The sequence below is a fragment of the Aythya ferina genome, assembly GCF_964211825.1.
Source record: "Aythya ferina genome assembly, chromosome: 2".
In the NCBI taxonomy this organism is placed as follows: domain Eukaryota; kingdom Metazoa; phylum Chordata; class Aves; order Anseriformes; family Anatidae; genus Aythya; species Aythya ferina.
This window is the reverse complement of record NC_140297.1, coordinates 60,299,083-60,311,881: the sequence shown is the minus strand read 5'-3', so window position 1 is coordinate 60,311,881 and position 12,799 is coordinate 60,299,083. Positions and strand designations below refer to the sequence as shown.

Genomic DNA, 12,799 nt, shown 5'->3' with positions numbered 1-12,799 from the left:
ACACTTGGGGATGACAGATAACTGGTCTGACCCACTGAAGCTGTGTTATGTTCTCACACTTGAAAAGGTCAAAACCAAAACACCCTTCCCCACCAGTGGCCATCATTACATTCATTCAGTTTTGTGTTTCAGCTGATACATTTAGATTTTATCACATATACCCTCGAGGTACTAGTACTCATATGGTCATACAGCTTGATGAAATAACACACCATTAGCTAGTATATAATCAGAAATGGACAGAGATGGAGAAGTTAGTTAACTCTCAGTGAGGTTCAGGAATGAAGATGTTATTTATGAGGACTGAATCAATAGAATTGGAGTCTTGATTAGGTCCTGCAAGATGGCAACTAAGGGATCTGTTGTGATTGTTTACTGATCACTGACTGCAAAAATTACTGTTATCAGTTACCCTCAGATCAAAACAAACAGAACGCTTCTTGTTACTTTAAGAACAAAGGCCCAACCAAAGTTATAGTGTAAGTGAGATAGTGTAAGTTAGACTGAGATTTAGGAAAATGAGGAACCTCAGGAAATCCTTCCATAAAGGACAAAGCCATTACAGGAACACCTGGCAATCGCCCTGTGTTAATTCCACCACTGCATTACAAAGCATGGATAAATACCATACTTGAAAGAGACAGCTGTTGTAGAGGAAAGGCTGCATCCCTGAATGGATATGTACGTACAAGGGATGGAGAAGGCATAAAAAACTGTAAGCACTGCCAGAACTGCCATCCCCTCTCCACACAGACTTTGTACAAGCTTTAAAATAGCTTCAGCTATGTGTTAGTCACTTCAGGACTTCTGGACACAGACACCTGGTGGAGACCATTTTATAAAGTCCTACAGTGTCCAAGCTAGTGAACTCTAGTAATTGGAACACTAGCAAAATTTTTTTAAGCAGCTGTCCAAAACGAGTAACTTGATTAACCATGAAAATTGCTATCTGATTTTTAATTTAGTAGCCAAAGCTGCAAAGACATCCACACTGTGTCTCAGCACCTCAGCATAGCAAACACATGGCAGTAATGTGATGGGACAGGAGAAAAAAACAAGAAATAAAGCAAGGAACACTCACTTCTAAACAATCTTCTCATCTGGTTGCCCAGATATCATATCTTCTCATATCATTTACTTAGCAGTAATTAAATCCAGTCTTGAAAATTAATAAACTGGAAGTGTGAGCTGCTTTATTGAATCTGAGCTGAATACTCAACAGCATCAAGCAGAACTGTCTTTTGTTCAGCATCTTGTACAGCACCAAATGTATTACTGCTGCTCGGTAAAGAAAGATGAAAAACAGTTACAGGCTATTTGCTTTCTGTGTTCCAGAGAAGAAAAGTGTTTGGGCCTATTCATAATCTTCTCTGAAAGATGGATCAAAGCAGCAAAGTGCTATTCATCAGCTTGTTGGTTTTGTGTCTCTGCATGAGGACAGTGCCATGGACACCAGCAGTGGTCCCTTGAGAAGTCCCGAACCATTAAGGAGATACGCAAATTTGACAGCTTCCTCTGTACTGCCTCCCCCTCCCCCCCACCCCCCCAAAAAAAAAAAAAAAAAAAAAGATCTCTGGCTGTACAGGAGATGCCATAAGCACCAAGAGGAATGTCTGCATTTGTTGTGGTTTATGTCCAATATATTTTTAATTATTGGTTCTCTTATAGGAGGATATAAAACCTACTGTATCACACTATTTGTGTGTTCTTGTACACATTCATATGTCTCAGATACAGTAAGGCTGCTTTAGTGATGGGTATGGATTTTGTGGAGGGAGAAGGGCAGATCATTTAAGAGAAGGTGGCCAGGGAATAACTTAGGTCATTCACAGGTCAGTGACTGGGGAGGAGGGAGGGACATAGATCACTCACTGAAGGGAGATCAATTTTTTCTTTGAAAGACCAGGGAAAGATTTCTTTTCTCAAGAGCATGCCCCACCTTTATTATGCCATTACATTTTTATACCAATCCCTTGTAGAAATGCTGTAAAAAATTTGGAAATGTGACTTATATTCGTTTAAAGCTCTATTCTGGTGTCAGCTCTTGATGGAAAAGCAAATTGCTTCTATTTCTGCTTCCATAGCTGGCTTGACAGCTGAAGGTTAGGTAGATACAGCATTTAATGCAGGCAGCCACATCTAGCACAGGTTACACTGGCTCTGGCCACAGATGTCAAGCCTTACACTGCCAGAGTGGTAACTCCTGTGAAGTCTGGAAACAATGAGGCAACCCATCTCCAGTCCCCTTACTGCAAGGGCCCTGCAGCAGCTGTGTACCTGCTTCCCAGTGTGGGAGTTGCCATTAATTCTTTAATTGTGTGAGAGCTTAACTATGAATAACTCTTTCCTCTTCCAAAACTCTATGGAAAAGATCCCTGTGGAAAAGAGGCAACACTTTTTTCTCCCCTCTGCAAGAAAACAAAACATCACATGTTCAAATTCTCTAAAATATCTTTTTCACTGCTGTGCCTACATTCTCCTGTGATGTCAAAAGAACTAGTACAAAAACAATAATTCACATGAAAACAAATATTCATAAACATTCTGCATAAGGTTCAGATCTGCAATATTTCTTCACAGTCTACCAGTCACAGGCTCAATTTTCAGAGCTGTAATTACCATAATAGAAATGGTCCATTATTAAACAACCAGCAGTTACCCTAACTGCATGAAATCTGAATAACTGAATGCAAATTATACAGATTTATTTTATACAACTCTGGTTTTTGTTTGTTCTATGCAATTATTTTAAATTTCACAATAATGAGATAAAAAGTCATTATGATCTCATCTCTGCTATGCAACTAATGTTTCTGTTAATCAAAACCAAACAAATGATTAATCTAGCTGGAGTAGCCTTTCACACCTGCAAAGAGTTGATTAAGACAGCGAAGCTCCTTAAAAAAAATCACTCAAAAAAGAAAAGGTATATATCATATGATTTTGATGAAGGAAACAGGAACAACCAAGGACCACTGCAAAATACCTCTTGAGACACTTGGAATTAGAGAAGAAGCATCTTAGATGAGCTTTCTGTTTATCATGAAACCTGAATTCACTTAAATCTCAAACATGGATGCAATTTATAGTATTTTTAGTTAGGTTTCTCACCGGGAAATCTCATCTCTCATTTGAAAAATCATGTTTCCTATATGCTAGCAATGCTAGCCCTTTTGTATGATCATACATGACCTATTCAAAGATAAAATACTATGTATGTGACTCTTTCAAGATAATATAAAAACCCGTCACCTCCCTCCCCACTGAGATCAGCCTTAAGTCCATAGTCTTGGAGAACTTCAGGTGATTGCAAGGTTGGATGGTTCACCATCCGCTGAAGCTTACCTGTGATGGAGTTGTCACACTGATTTCTGGGACAAAGTTGTCATCAAATAGGTTAATGATGTTCTCCTGTTGCAACTCCTTTGTGGGTGTGAGCTTAGGTAGTGGTGGGACTGGCGGACCTTTCCTCAGCTAGGGAGACAGCAAAAATATCACAGACTAGTTCAGAGATAAAATAAAGTGCTTTAAGCTAGGTCTAAATAGCTTGAGATGGGTTTTTCTCTCTGCTGCTTCACGTTAAATGTAGGAATAAGCCATGGAGCCAAATGAACTTTTTGGTTGCTCATCATCAGATGCCTTGATGGAAGCCTTGCAAGGCTATGTTTCAAATTCATTCCAATTCAAGTTTTACATGTCCTAAGTTTTAAGTGTCCTATATTTGTCTTAATTGTAAAAGATGGCACACACACAAAAAATGTGTTAATAACATTTCAATGGACTCAAAAGAAACCTTCATGTACTGACTTTCAAAAAAAAACAAAAACCAAACACACACACACAAAACCCTCTTAGAACATCATTTCTTGGTTGAAATTTCTCTGATGGAAACACAATGCAGGGTACTTCCTTTCCTATGCAACACACAGTTGGAAGAGCAGTGTTTCATAGAACAGGCCTTTTCACAGCTTTTTGCCTTCTTCAGATCACTTCAGTGTATCTTTGGTATTTTGTCTATGCCTACGTGTTGCTATCTCATAAATCCTACTTAATGCTAAGAACATATCATCTCTGTGAACCATAACACCTCAAAGGTATTTAGGTCACTAATTCGCCCCGATCTCCAGAGATTCACATAATCATGATAAGCTTATTGCTTTGAATAGTACTAATTACTAATATACTTTGAATACGCTAATTACTATACTATGAATATTACTAATTCCTAATTTTTAAATTCCATCAAAATAAAATGAAAAAAATCAAAAAAATTCTTCAGGTGATGTAACACTATTGGCACTAGTAAGACTAAACCGACTTGTATCAGATCAGCATTCAGGCTCTGGGTTGTCACCATTTATGAGACCAAAGACAACAGGTGTGCTCACATGTAACTAACTAGAAAATAAAATTCCTTCCGATGTGTAGAAAAAGCAATCAGCACAGAAGCTACACCCCATTTTGAAAACATCAGTAACATCAACACAAATCTTTTCTTGTCTTTGATATGTTCACAGAGTATCACCGACAATTCTCATGTTACAGGTGATGCCTTTCATGAAACTGATTCTTATTTCTCTAATACTGGTGGGAATAAAAATGACTCTAGAAACATCAAACTTCTCAATCCAGTGTTGATAACAACTAATAAGCCTTCAGTTATCGGTAGTTATATCACAGCAGTACTTATACTGTTATTTTCTGTTTTAGAGGGAAATCCATGTTGACAGACCAGTGATACTCCAAGACGAATTTTTTTCCACTGTAAGTATGAATTTGAACAAGAATCACACAGAATCACACAGAATTTGTGGTTGGAAGAGACCTCAAGATCATCGAGTCCAACCTCTGACCTAACACTAACAGTCCCCACTAAACCATATCCCTAAGCTCTACATCTAAACATCTTTTGAGAACTTCCAGGGATGGTGACTCCACCACTTCCCTGGGCAGCCTGTTCCAATGCCTCACAACCCTTTCAGTAAAGAAGTTCTTCCTAACATCTAACCTAAAACTCCCCTGGCTCAACTTAAGCCCATTCCCCCTCGTCCTGTCACCAGGCACGTGGGAGAACAGGCCAACCCCCACCTCGCTACAGCCTCCCTTGAGGTACCTATAAAGAGCGATAAGGTCGCCCCTGAGCCTCCTCTTCTCCAGGCTGAACAAGCCCAGCTCCCTCAGCCGCTCCTCGTAGGACTTGTTCTCCAGGCCCCTCACCAGCTTCGTCGTCCTTCTCTGCACCCGCTCGAGCACCTCGACGTCCTTCTTGTAGCGAGGGGCCCAAAACTGAACACAGTACTTGAGGTGCGGCCTCACCAGAGTCGAGTACAGGGGGACGATCACCTCCCTAGCCCTGCTGGTCACGCTGTTCCTGATACAAGCCAGGATGCCGTTGGCCTTCTTGGCCACCTGAGCACACTGCCGGCTCACATTCAGCCGACTATCCACCATCACTCCCAGGTCCTTCTCTGCCTGGCAGCTCTCCAACCATTCCTCTCCCAGCCTGTAGCTCTGCTTGGGATTATTGCGCCCCAGGTGCAGGACCCGGCACTTGGCCTTGTTGAACTTCATGCAGTTGACCTCAGCCCATCGGTGCAGCCTATCCAGATCCTCCTGCAGAGCTTTCCTACCCTCAAGCAGATCGACACACGCACCTAACTTGGTGTCATCTGCAAACTTACTGAGGGTGCACTCAATGCCCTCGTCCAGATCATCAATGAAGATGTTAAAGAGGACCGGCCCCAGCACCGAGCCCTGGAGGACGCCACTAGTGACTGGCCTCCAACTGGACTTGGCTCCATTCACCACGACTCTTTGGGCCCGGCTATCCAGCCAGTTTCTAACCCAACGAAGTGTGCGCCAATCCAAGCCAAGAGCAGCCAGTTTCTTGAGGAGAATGCTGTGAGAGACGGTGTCAAAAGCCTTGCTGAAGTCAAGGTAGACTACATCCACAGCCTTTCCTTCATCCACCCAGTGCGTCACTTTGTCATAGAAGGAGATCAGGTTCATCAAGCAGGATCTGCCTTTCATAAACCCATGCTGACTGGGCCTGATCGCCTGCTTGCCCTGCAAGTGCTGCGTGATGACTCTCAGGAGGATCTGCTCCATGAGCTTCCCTGGCACTGAGGTCAAACTGACAGGCCTGTAGTTTCCCGGGTCTGCCCTCCGGCCCTTCTTGTAGATGGGCGTCACATTTGCTAGCCGCCAGTCAACTGGGACCTCCCCCGATAGCCAGGACTGCTGATAAATGATGGACAGTGGCTTGGCCAGCTCCTCTGCCAGTTCTCTCAGTACCCTTGGGTGGATCCCATCCAGCCCCATCGACTTGTGCACATCCAAGTGCCGTAACAGGTCACCAAACAGTTCTTCATGGATAGTGAGGGCCACATCCTGCTCCCCATCCCCTTCCACCAGCTCAGGGTACTGAGTATCCAGAGAACAACCGGTATTGCCGCTAAAGACTGAGGCAAAGAAGGCATTAAGCACCTCCACCTTTTCCTCATCTCTTGTAACTAAGTTTCCCCCCCCATCCAGTAAAAGATGGAGATTCTCCTTAGTCCTCCTTTTTGTGGTGATGTATTTAAAAAACATTTTTTGTTATCTTTAACGGCAGTAGCCAGATTGAGCTCCAGATGAGCTTTGACCTTCCTAATTTTGTCCCTGCACAGCCTCGCTACATCCTTATAGTCCTCCCTAGTGGCCTGCCCACTTTTACAAAGATTATAAACCCTCTTTTTTCTCCTAAGATCAAGCCACAATTCTCTGTTGAGCCAGGCTGGTCTTCTTCCCCGCCAGCTCGTCTTTGGGCACGTGGGGACAGACCGTTCCTGCGCCATTAAGATTTCCCTCTTGAAGAGCGCCCAGCCTTCCTGGACCCCTCTGCCCTTCAGAACCGCCTCCCAAGGGACTCCACCAACTAGTGTCCTGAGCAGCTCAAAGTCAGCCCTCCGAAAGTCCAATACAGCGGTTTTACTGGTCCCCTTCCTGGCCTCGCCAAGAATAGTGAACTCCACCATTTCGTGGTCACTCTGCCCAAGACAGCTCCCGACAATCACATCCTCCACCAGTCCTTCTCTGTTTGTGAAGAGAAGGTCTAGCGGGGCACCACCCCTGGTAGGTTCACTAACCAGCTGCGTCAGGAAGCTATCTTCCACGCTCTCCAGAAACCTCCTAGACTGCTTTCTCAGGGCTGTGTTGTGCTTCCAGGATATGTCAGGGAAGTTGAAGTCCCCCAAGAGTACAAGAGCTGACGATTTTGCAACTTCTGTCAGCTGCCTGTAGAACTCCTCATCCGTCTCCTCATCCTGGTTCGGCGGTCTATAGCAGACCCCGACCAGGACACTAGCCTTGTTGTCCCTGCCGATCCTAACCCAAAGGGTCTCGACCTTGTCCTTCCCAGCCTCGAGTTCTACAACCTCGAAAGACTCTCTAATATAGAGAGCCACACCACCACCCCTTCTGTGCTGCCTGTCCCTTCTAAAGAGCTTATAGCCAGGCATTGCAGTACTCCAGTCATGAGACTGGTCCCACCATGTCTCCGTGATGGCAACCAAGTCGTAGCCTGCCTGCTGCACGATGGCTTCCAGCTCCTCCTGTTTGTTACCCATGCTGCGTGCATTGGTGTAGATGCACTTCAGCTGGGCCATTGCCTTATCCTCCAGCCTTGCCATTGTTCCCCCCTGCACAGCCCCAACAATCCTAGCTTCAGCCCCATCCCCCTTCCTACCTAGTTTAAAGCCCTCTCAATGAGCCCTGCCAGCTCCTGGCCCAGGATCCTTTTTCCCCTAAAAGATAGGGACCCGTCTGCGGCCATCAGGCCAGGTGCTGAGTAAAGTGCCCCATGATCAAAAAAAACAAGATTTCTGCATTGGCACCAGCCCCAGAGCCACGTGTTTAACAGGTGGGCTTTCCGTGTCCTCTCTGAACCCCTCCCTGCCACCGTAGGGATGGACGAAAACACTACCTGCACTCCTGCTCCATCCACAAACCGACCCAGCCCCCTACAGTCTCTTGTGATAGCCTTCAGGCTTCTCTCTTCAATGTTGTCACTGCCCGCCTGGACTATCAAAAGAGGGTAATAGTCAGAGGGGCGTACCAGGTTGGGAAGCTTCCTGGCAACGTCCCTGACCCTGGCCCCAGGGAGGCAGCAGACTTCCCTACTGGTAGGGTCAGGCCAACAAATAGGGCCCTCTGTTCCCCTAAGAATAGAGTCTCCAACAACAATAACCCTCCTGTCTTTCTTGGTGGAGGCAGTCCTGAGGTGTGGAGTCGACCTCCTCGCCCTAGGCATCCTCCTGGGAACACTTGCTACCTCTTCCTCAGCTACTGGTCTGTCGAGCTCCAGGGCCTCAAACCTGTTGTGTAAGGGCACCTGGGAATGCAGGGCCGGAAGGGGAGGGCATCGCCTGCGATGTCGAGCAGGGACCTGTTTCCATTCCTCCTGAACTCCCAGATCCCCTCCCTCTGCCCGACGGCTACAGGGCAGGGGGTCCACCCCCATTTGAGGAGTCTCACCTCGGTACCTCCCCTTGAGGCCCTGCTGGGAGTTACTCCACAAGTCTATCTCTCGCTCACACTCCCTGATGGCCCTCAACCTTTCCACCTCCTCCTTGAGCTCCGCCACCATGCGGACCAGGTCATCCACCTGCTCGCACCTCACGCACGCAGTTTCTCTGCCTCCCGCCAATGGCAGCAACAGGCTCAGATACTCCTTGCATCCGGTGACCTGAACTGCGGCATTTTTTAACGGGTAGTCGGTCTGGGTGTGACCAGAATGGTGGTGAGCAACATATAATGTATTGAAATTCATGAGGTAGTTTTAGCAATGTTTTTTTTAAGATTATCTCTGCTGAGATACAGGTTTTCAGAATCTATGTTACTTTTTAAGGTGTGTTTTGCTTAGTTACCACAAGTCCTCCTGGTTCACAAGCTACTTTAAATTTTCCTCATTCTTCCTGATAAAAAATAAAAAACAAACATTTTCCACCCATGCTTGTGACACAGAGGTGAACAAGCAATTACCAGTATTGAGCACAACAGAGGCAGTGACCTCCCTGTTGTTTCTTAGTCTATGCCCAGATGAAAAATATTACCATATGTAGTATTTCAGCTATCTTTTACTGCACAACTGGCCAGTTTCCTTCACCAGATTTCTGCTTACCTGTGTGGGTGATTTAGGCCGGGCTGGTGCCGGAGATGCTGGTGCCAGCATATGATTGGGACTAGCAGTAGGGCTAGGCAGGGGAGAGGCCTCCTCTGGTGGTGACGGTGTTTTTGCAATGCGGAGTGGACCTGAATCACTAGACAAGAATAAAAGCAATGGTCAGGACATACACATCATGCTGATTTATTACCTCGAAAATTTGATGCAATAGTTGAACTGCATCCTGTATGTAATGCTAGTGACCTCAAAAGGCAGTATACACTGCGGATGAACTGAACCGTAAAATAATGATTAAAATCAAAACTGTAATTAAATACAATCAAAATTCACCGATCTATTGTGTTGAACGAAGTTTTAATTTTTGAGTGATTTTTATTTTTAGAACATCTGCGGTGTCTGTTTACCTGATCATTATAATTTGAGGTAAACAGAATACCTGCATTTCTTTCAGCTTCCGTATTTGAAATGTTTTATGTATAAGTTTGTAACTATCATAAAATGGTAGTTTGAATTACTGTCTTCATTTCACATTGCTCTCAAAATAAAAGGTTATAAAGTTAAAAATTCCAGAAGAAGACATAACAATGAATAATGCAAATAATTTTAAAAGCTCAGCAACTTCAGAAAGATATCAATACAATAAAACACAACTAAGATGATTGTACAGGTATAACTATTTAGAAGGACGACTCACCACAACTATAAACAAGCAGTAGTCAAGTGACTTCAGCAGAGCTCTGCTGATATTAAGAAAAGATCTGATGAAGTCCTGAAAAGGGATCTGCCCTTCCTGTGAAGGGACCTGCTATAAACACTGGGACATATTCAAGCTACCTAGAAATGCTGAAAGCTTACAACTCAGGAAAGCTATAAACTACAACATTCAACAACCATGGCACTTGGTAAGAGAATAGCGAGTCCTACACATCTTCAGGGAGAACAGAAGCACTACATGATTGAGAAGACCACACCATAAACATGTTCCTAATGCTAATGCAAGAAAAATTAGTTCCTTGGAAAGGACAGACTTAGCTCACACTCACCACCTCTTTCTGTGGAAATATTAAAAAAGAAAAAAAAAAAGGCAGTTATTAAGAAATTTATTTCCCAGGTAAAATATTTGCCTTCAGGATAGAATATTCAATAGCATATACAAGTTTAAATTTTTTAAAAATATAGTTCTTTAAAGGAAATATTAAATAATATATTTGTCTATTATCTACTTGTTATGTATCTAAAAAGGAAAACTGTTTTATCTTACAAAGACCCATTCCCGAGTAAGGTTTCAGAGCACAATAACTAATAGTAAAAACTCAAAATCTATCCAGAATTTCACATAAGTCTCTGTGAACAGTATAGCAAAAATATACTGTGTATAAGCTGTTATGCTTACAGAAAGCTGAACCAAAAAAAAAAAAAAAAAAACACTCAAAATTGATGACCTATAACTAAAATCTCCTTCACTTTGAATATAGTAGATCTCAAAGAAGAGAGCAACATGGTAATTTAAAAAAATGATAATAATAACTCATTTTTTTAAAAAGCATCTTTAAAATAAGTTTAGAACATCACACAGCATTAACTTATGCCGGCTCATTTGTAGCTAATCCTATTATTTTTCTCTCTTACTGATGGAAAGCAAAATTCCATGGGAATGAGAATGTGTGCATGCTTGGGATGGTCTAGTAGATACAGGTGGCCTAAATACTTGTTTATTACAAAAACTACTTCAAATTTTCTCACACAGCATTTTATTTCATCCCAGAAAAATATTTTACAAATGGTCAGTGAGAAATATAGTCTGACTCAGAAACTAAAATTTTGGACACATTCTTAATAAAACTGTTCTGAATTTTGCATTAGGTTAGAAGCTCCAGTATTCTATTTTTTGTCCTTCCAAAGTGAGATCAAAGGAAATGTAGAAATGTCAGCCATATGTTTGAGGCAGATGTTACGCTGCTTGGTAAATCTTAATTGTTGCTAATCTGAGCATGGCTTGAAGGCAAATTAGCAGTAGCCATAACATTGTTGTGATTGCTTCTTGATGAGCTGGGATTGGCTGAAAATTCAGCATTTATGTATTCACTCTAATTATCATTGTGTTTGAAATAAGTGCCACTGTTTTATAATTTCAACCTTTTCTTATCAATATTACAGTACTGAGATCAAATTCTGACAGAAAGGCTTTGTTTGAGAAAGGCAAGTAAAAAGTCAGAAATAGTGTACTAGCATCTAGTGACCTTAAGAAAGCACCATCTGATTTTTATGCATTTTTGGTTTTGTGTTTATTTTATGACAAGATTTCTCTTGGAAGTCATTAAAAATATGGCATTTTGTGACATTCTTTTTTACTTCACCTTTTCAGATTTTATGATACACTCCGATCCCATTTCCTGACTTTTTTCCATGAGCATGGGAGATAAAACATGACTTAAAAAGGTCAGGATTCTCACCTAATTATATGCCTTTTGGAACTAAAAACACATGCTATAATTCAAGGCTTTTAAAAATATTCTGAAATTTAGCAACATTGCTGTAGACCAATAACCTATGAATAAATGGGCTATATACTTAGCTGGTGCAAATTGCTGTAATAGTCTACAGTGAACTAGACTAAATTGCAGCAGCTGAAAATCTGTCCCTATTTTATTTATTTTATTTTATTTTATTTTATTTTATTTTATTTTATTTTATTTTATTTTATTTTATTTTATTTTATTTTATTTTATTTTAATTTAATTTTGTTTTGTTTTGTTTTGTTTTGTTTTGTTTTGTTTTGTTTTGTTTTATTTTATTTCCAAAGGAAAAATAAGTATGTAATGAAGGAAGCTTTGCACCTCTACTCATGTTGAGACGAACTTCTGTCCTCCTGAATGAACAAACTTGGTGACTGGGTAGTGCAGTGATCGCTATATATGGTGTAGGTGATTACTACTTGTCCTGAAACTGACTGCAACACAATTCATTAAAATAAGAAATAAGATCACCTTGGTGCCCCTTGAATGGTGAAGGCCTTGTCTGCATGCTGATCTCCCAGCTTCGTCATTACTTCATAGAGTTTGTGGCATAGCTAAGAAAAAAAAATTGTCTGAGCTTACATGAAATGCTACAGTGATGATTAAAAACACAGGTGATAAATCATGTTTGGTAACTGCTCTGATTTCTTTAAAATTGTAAATAGCTCTTTCCACAGATAAGCAGTGCTGCTTATATAAAAAGTCTAAGTGGAAACCTTTCAGAATCAAATAGAAACATTGTCAAAGATAACAGCAGTTCAAAAAAAAATAGTTTTAATAGAACAACTTTATAAATATGACTTACTACTGTCTGCTCTCTGATGGAGGGAGTCACCTGAAGTTTGAAGCAACATGCACAGCAGAGAAGATTCATGTTACCCCTTCAAAAACCTGATCCCAACTCAAGTGGGACTTTGGTCAAGCAAGTTTTCTGTGTCATTTTGGTTTCTATAAGTTAATAAGTTACTATAGATAACAGAATTCCAACTAGGTGTTTAGCACATTCAAAAGGTCCTTACTGAAATTACTGTATTTACCTAATAGTGACAGATCTAATATTGCATTGCCGACAATGCATGTAATGATCTCAAAGGCTGTGGTTGACACACATTCTCTTGTT

At 41.8% G+C, this 12,799-nt stretch overlaps 1 protein-coding gene across 2 annotated transcripts in view; it reads right to left on the bottom strand.

Moving 5' to 3' along the window:
- Nucleotides 1-12,799, bottom strand: part of AMPH (amphiphysin) — a 129,883-nt gene that overhangs the window by 38,070 nt on the left and 79,014 nt on the right. For both annotated transcript variants that reach the window (XM_084510094.1, XM_084510093.1), the window contains exons 9-11: nucleotides 12,151-12,233; nucleotides 9,161-9,299; nucleotides 3,346-3,474 (exon numbers count right to left, since the gene is read on the bottom strand). In XM_084510094.1, coding sequence (XP_084366220.1) covers nucleotides 3,346-3,474; nucleotides 9,161-9,299; nucleotides 12,151-12,233 — 351 coding nt within the window. The remainder of the gene's footprint in view (nucleotides 1-3,345; nucleotides 3,475-9,160; nucleotides 9,300-12,150; nucleotides 12,234-12,799) is intronic.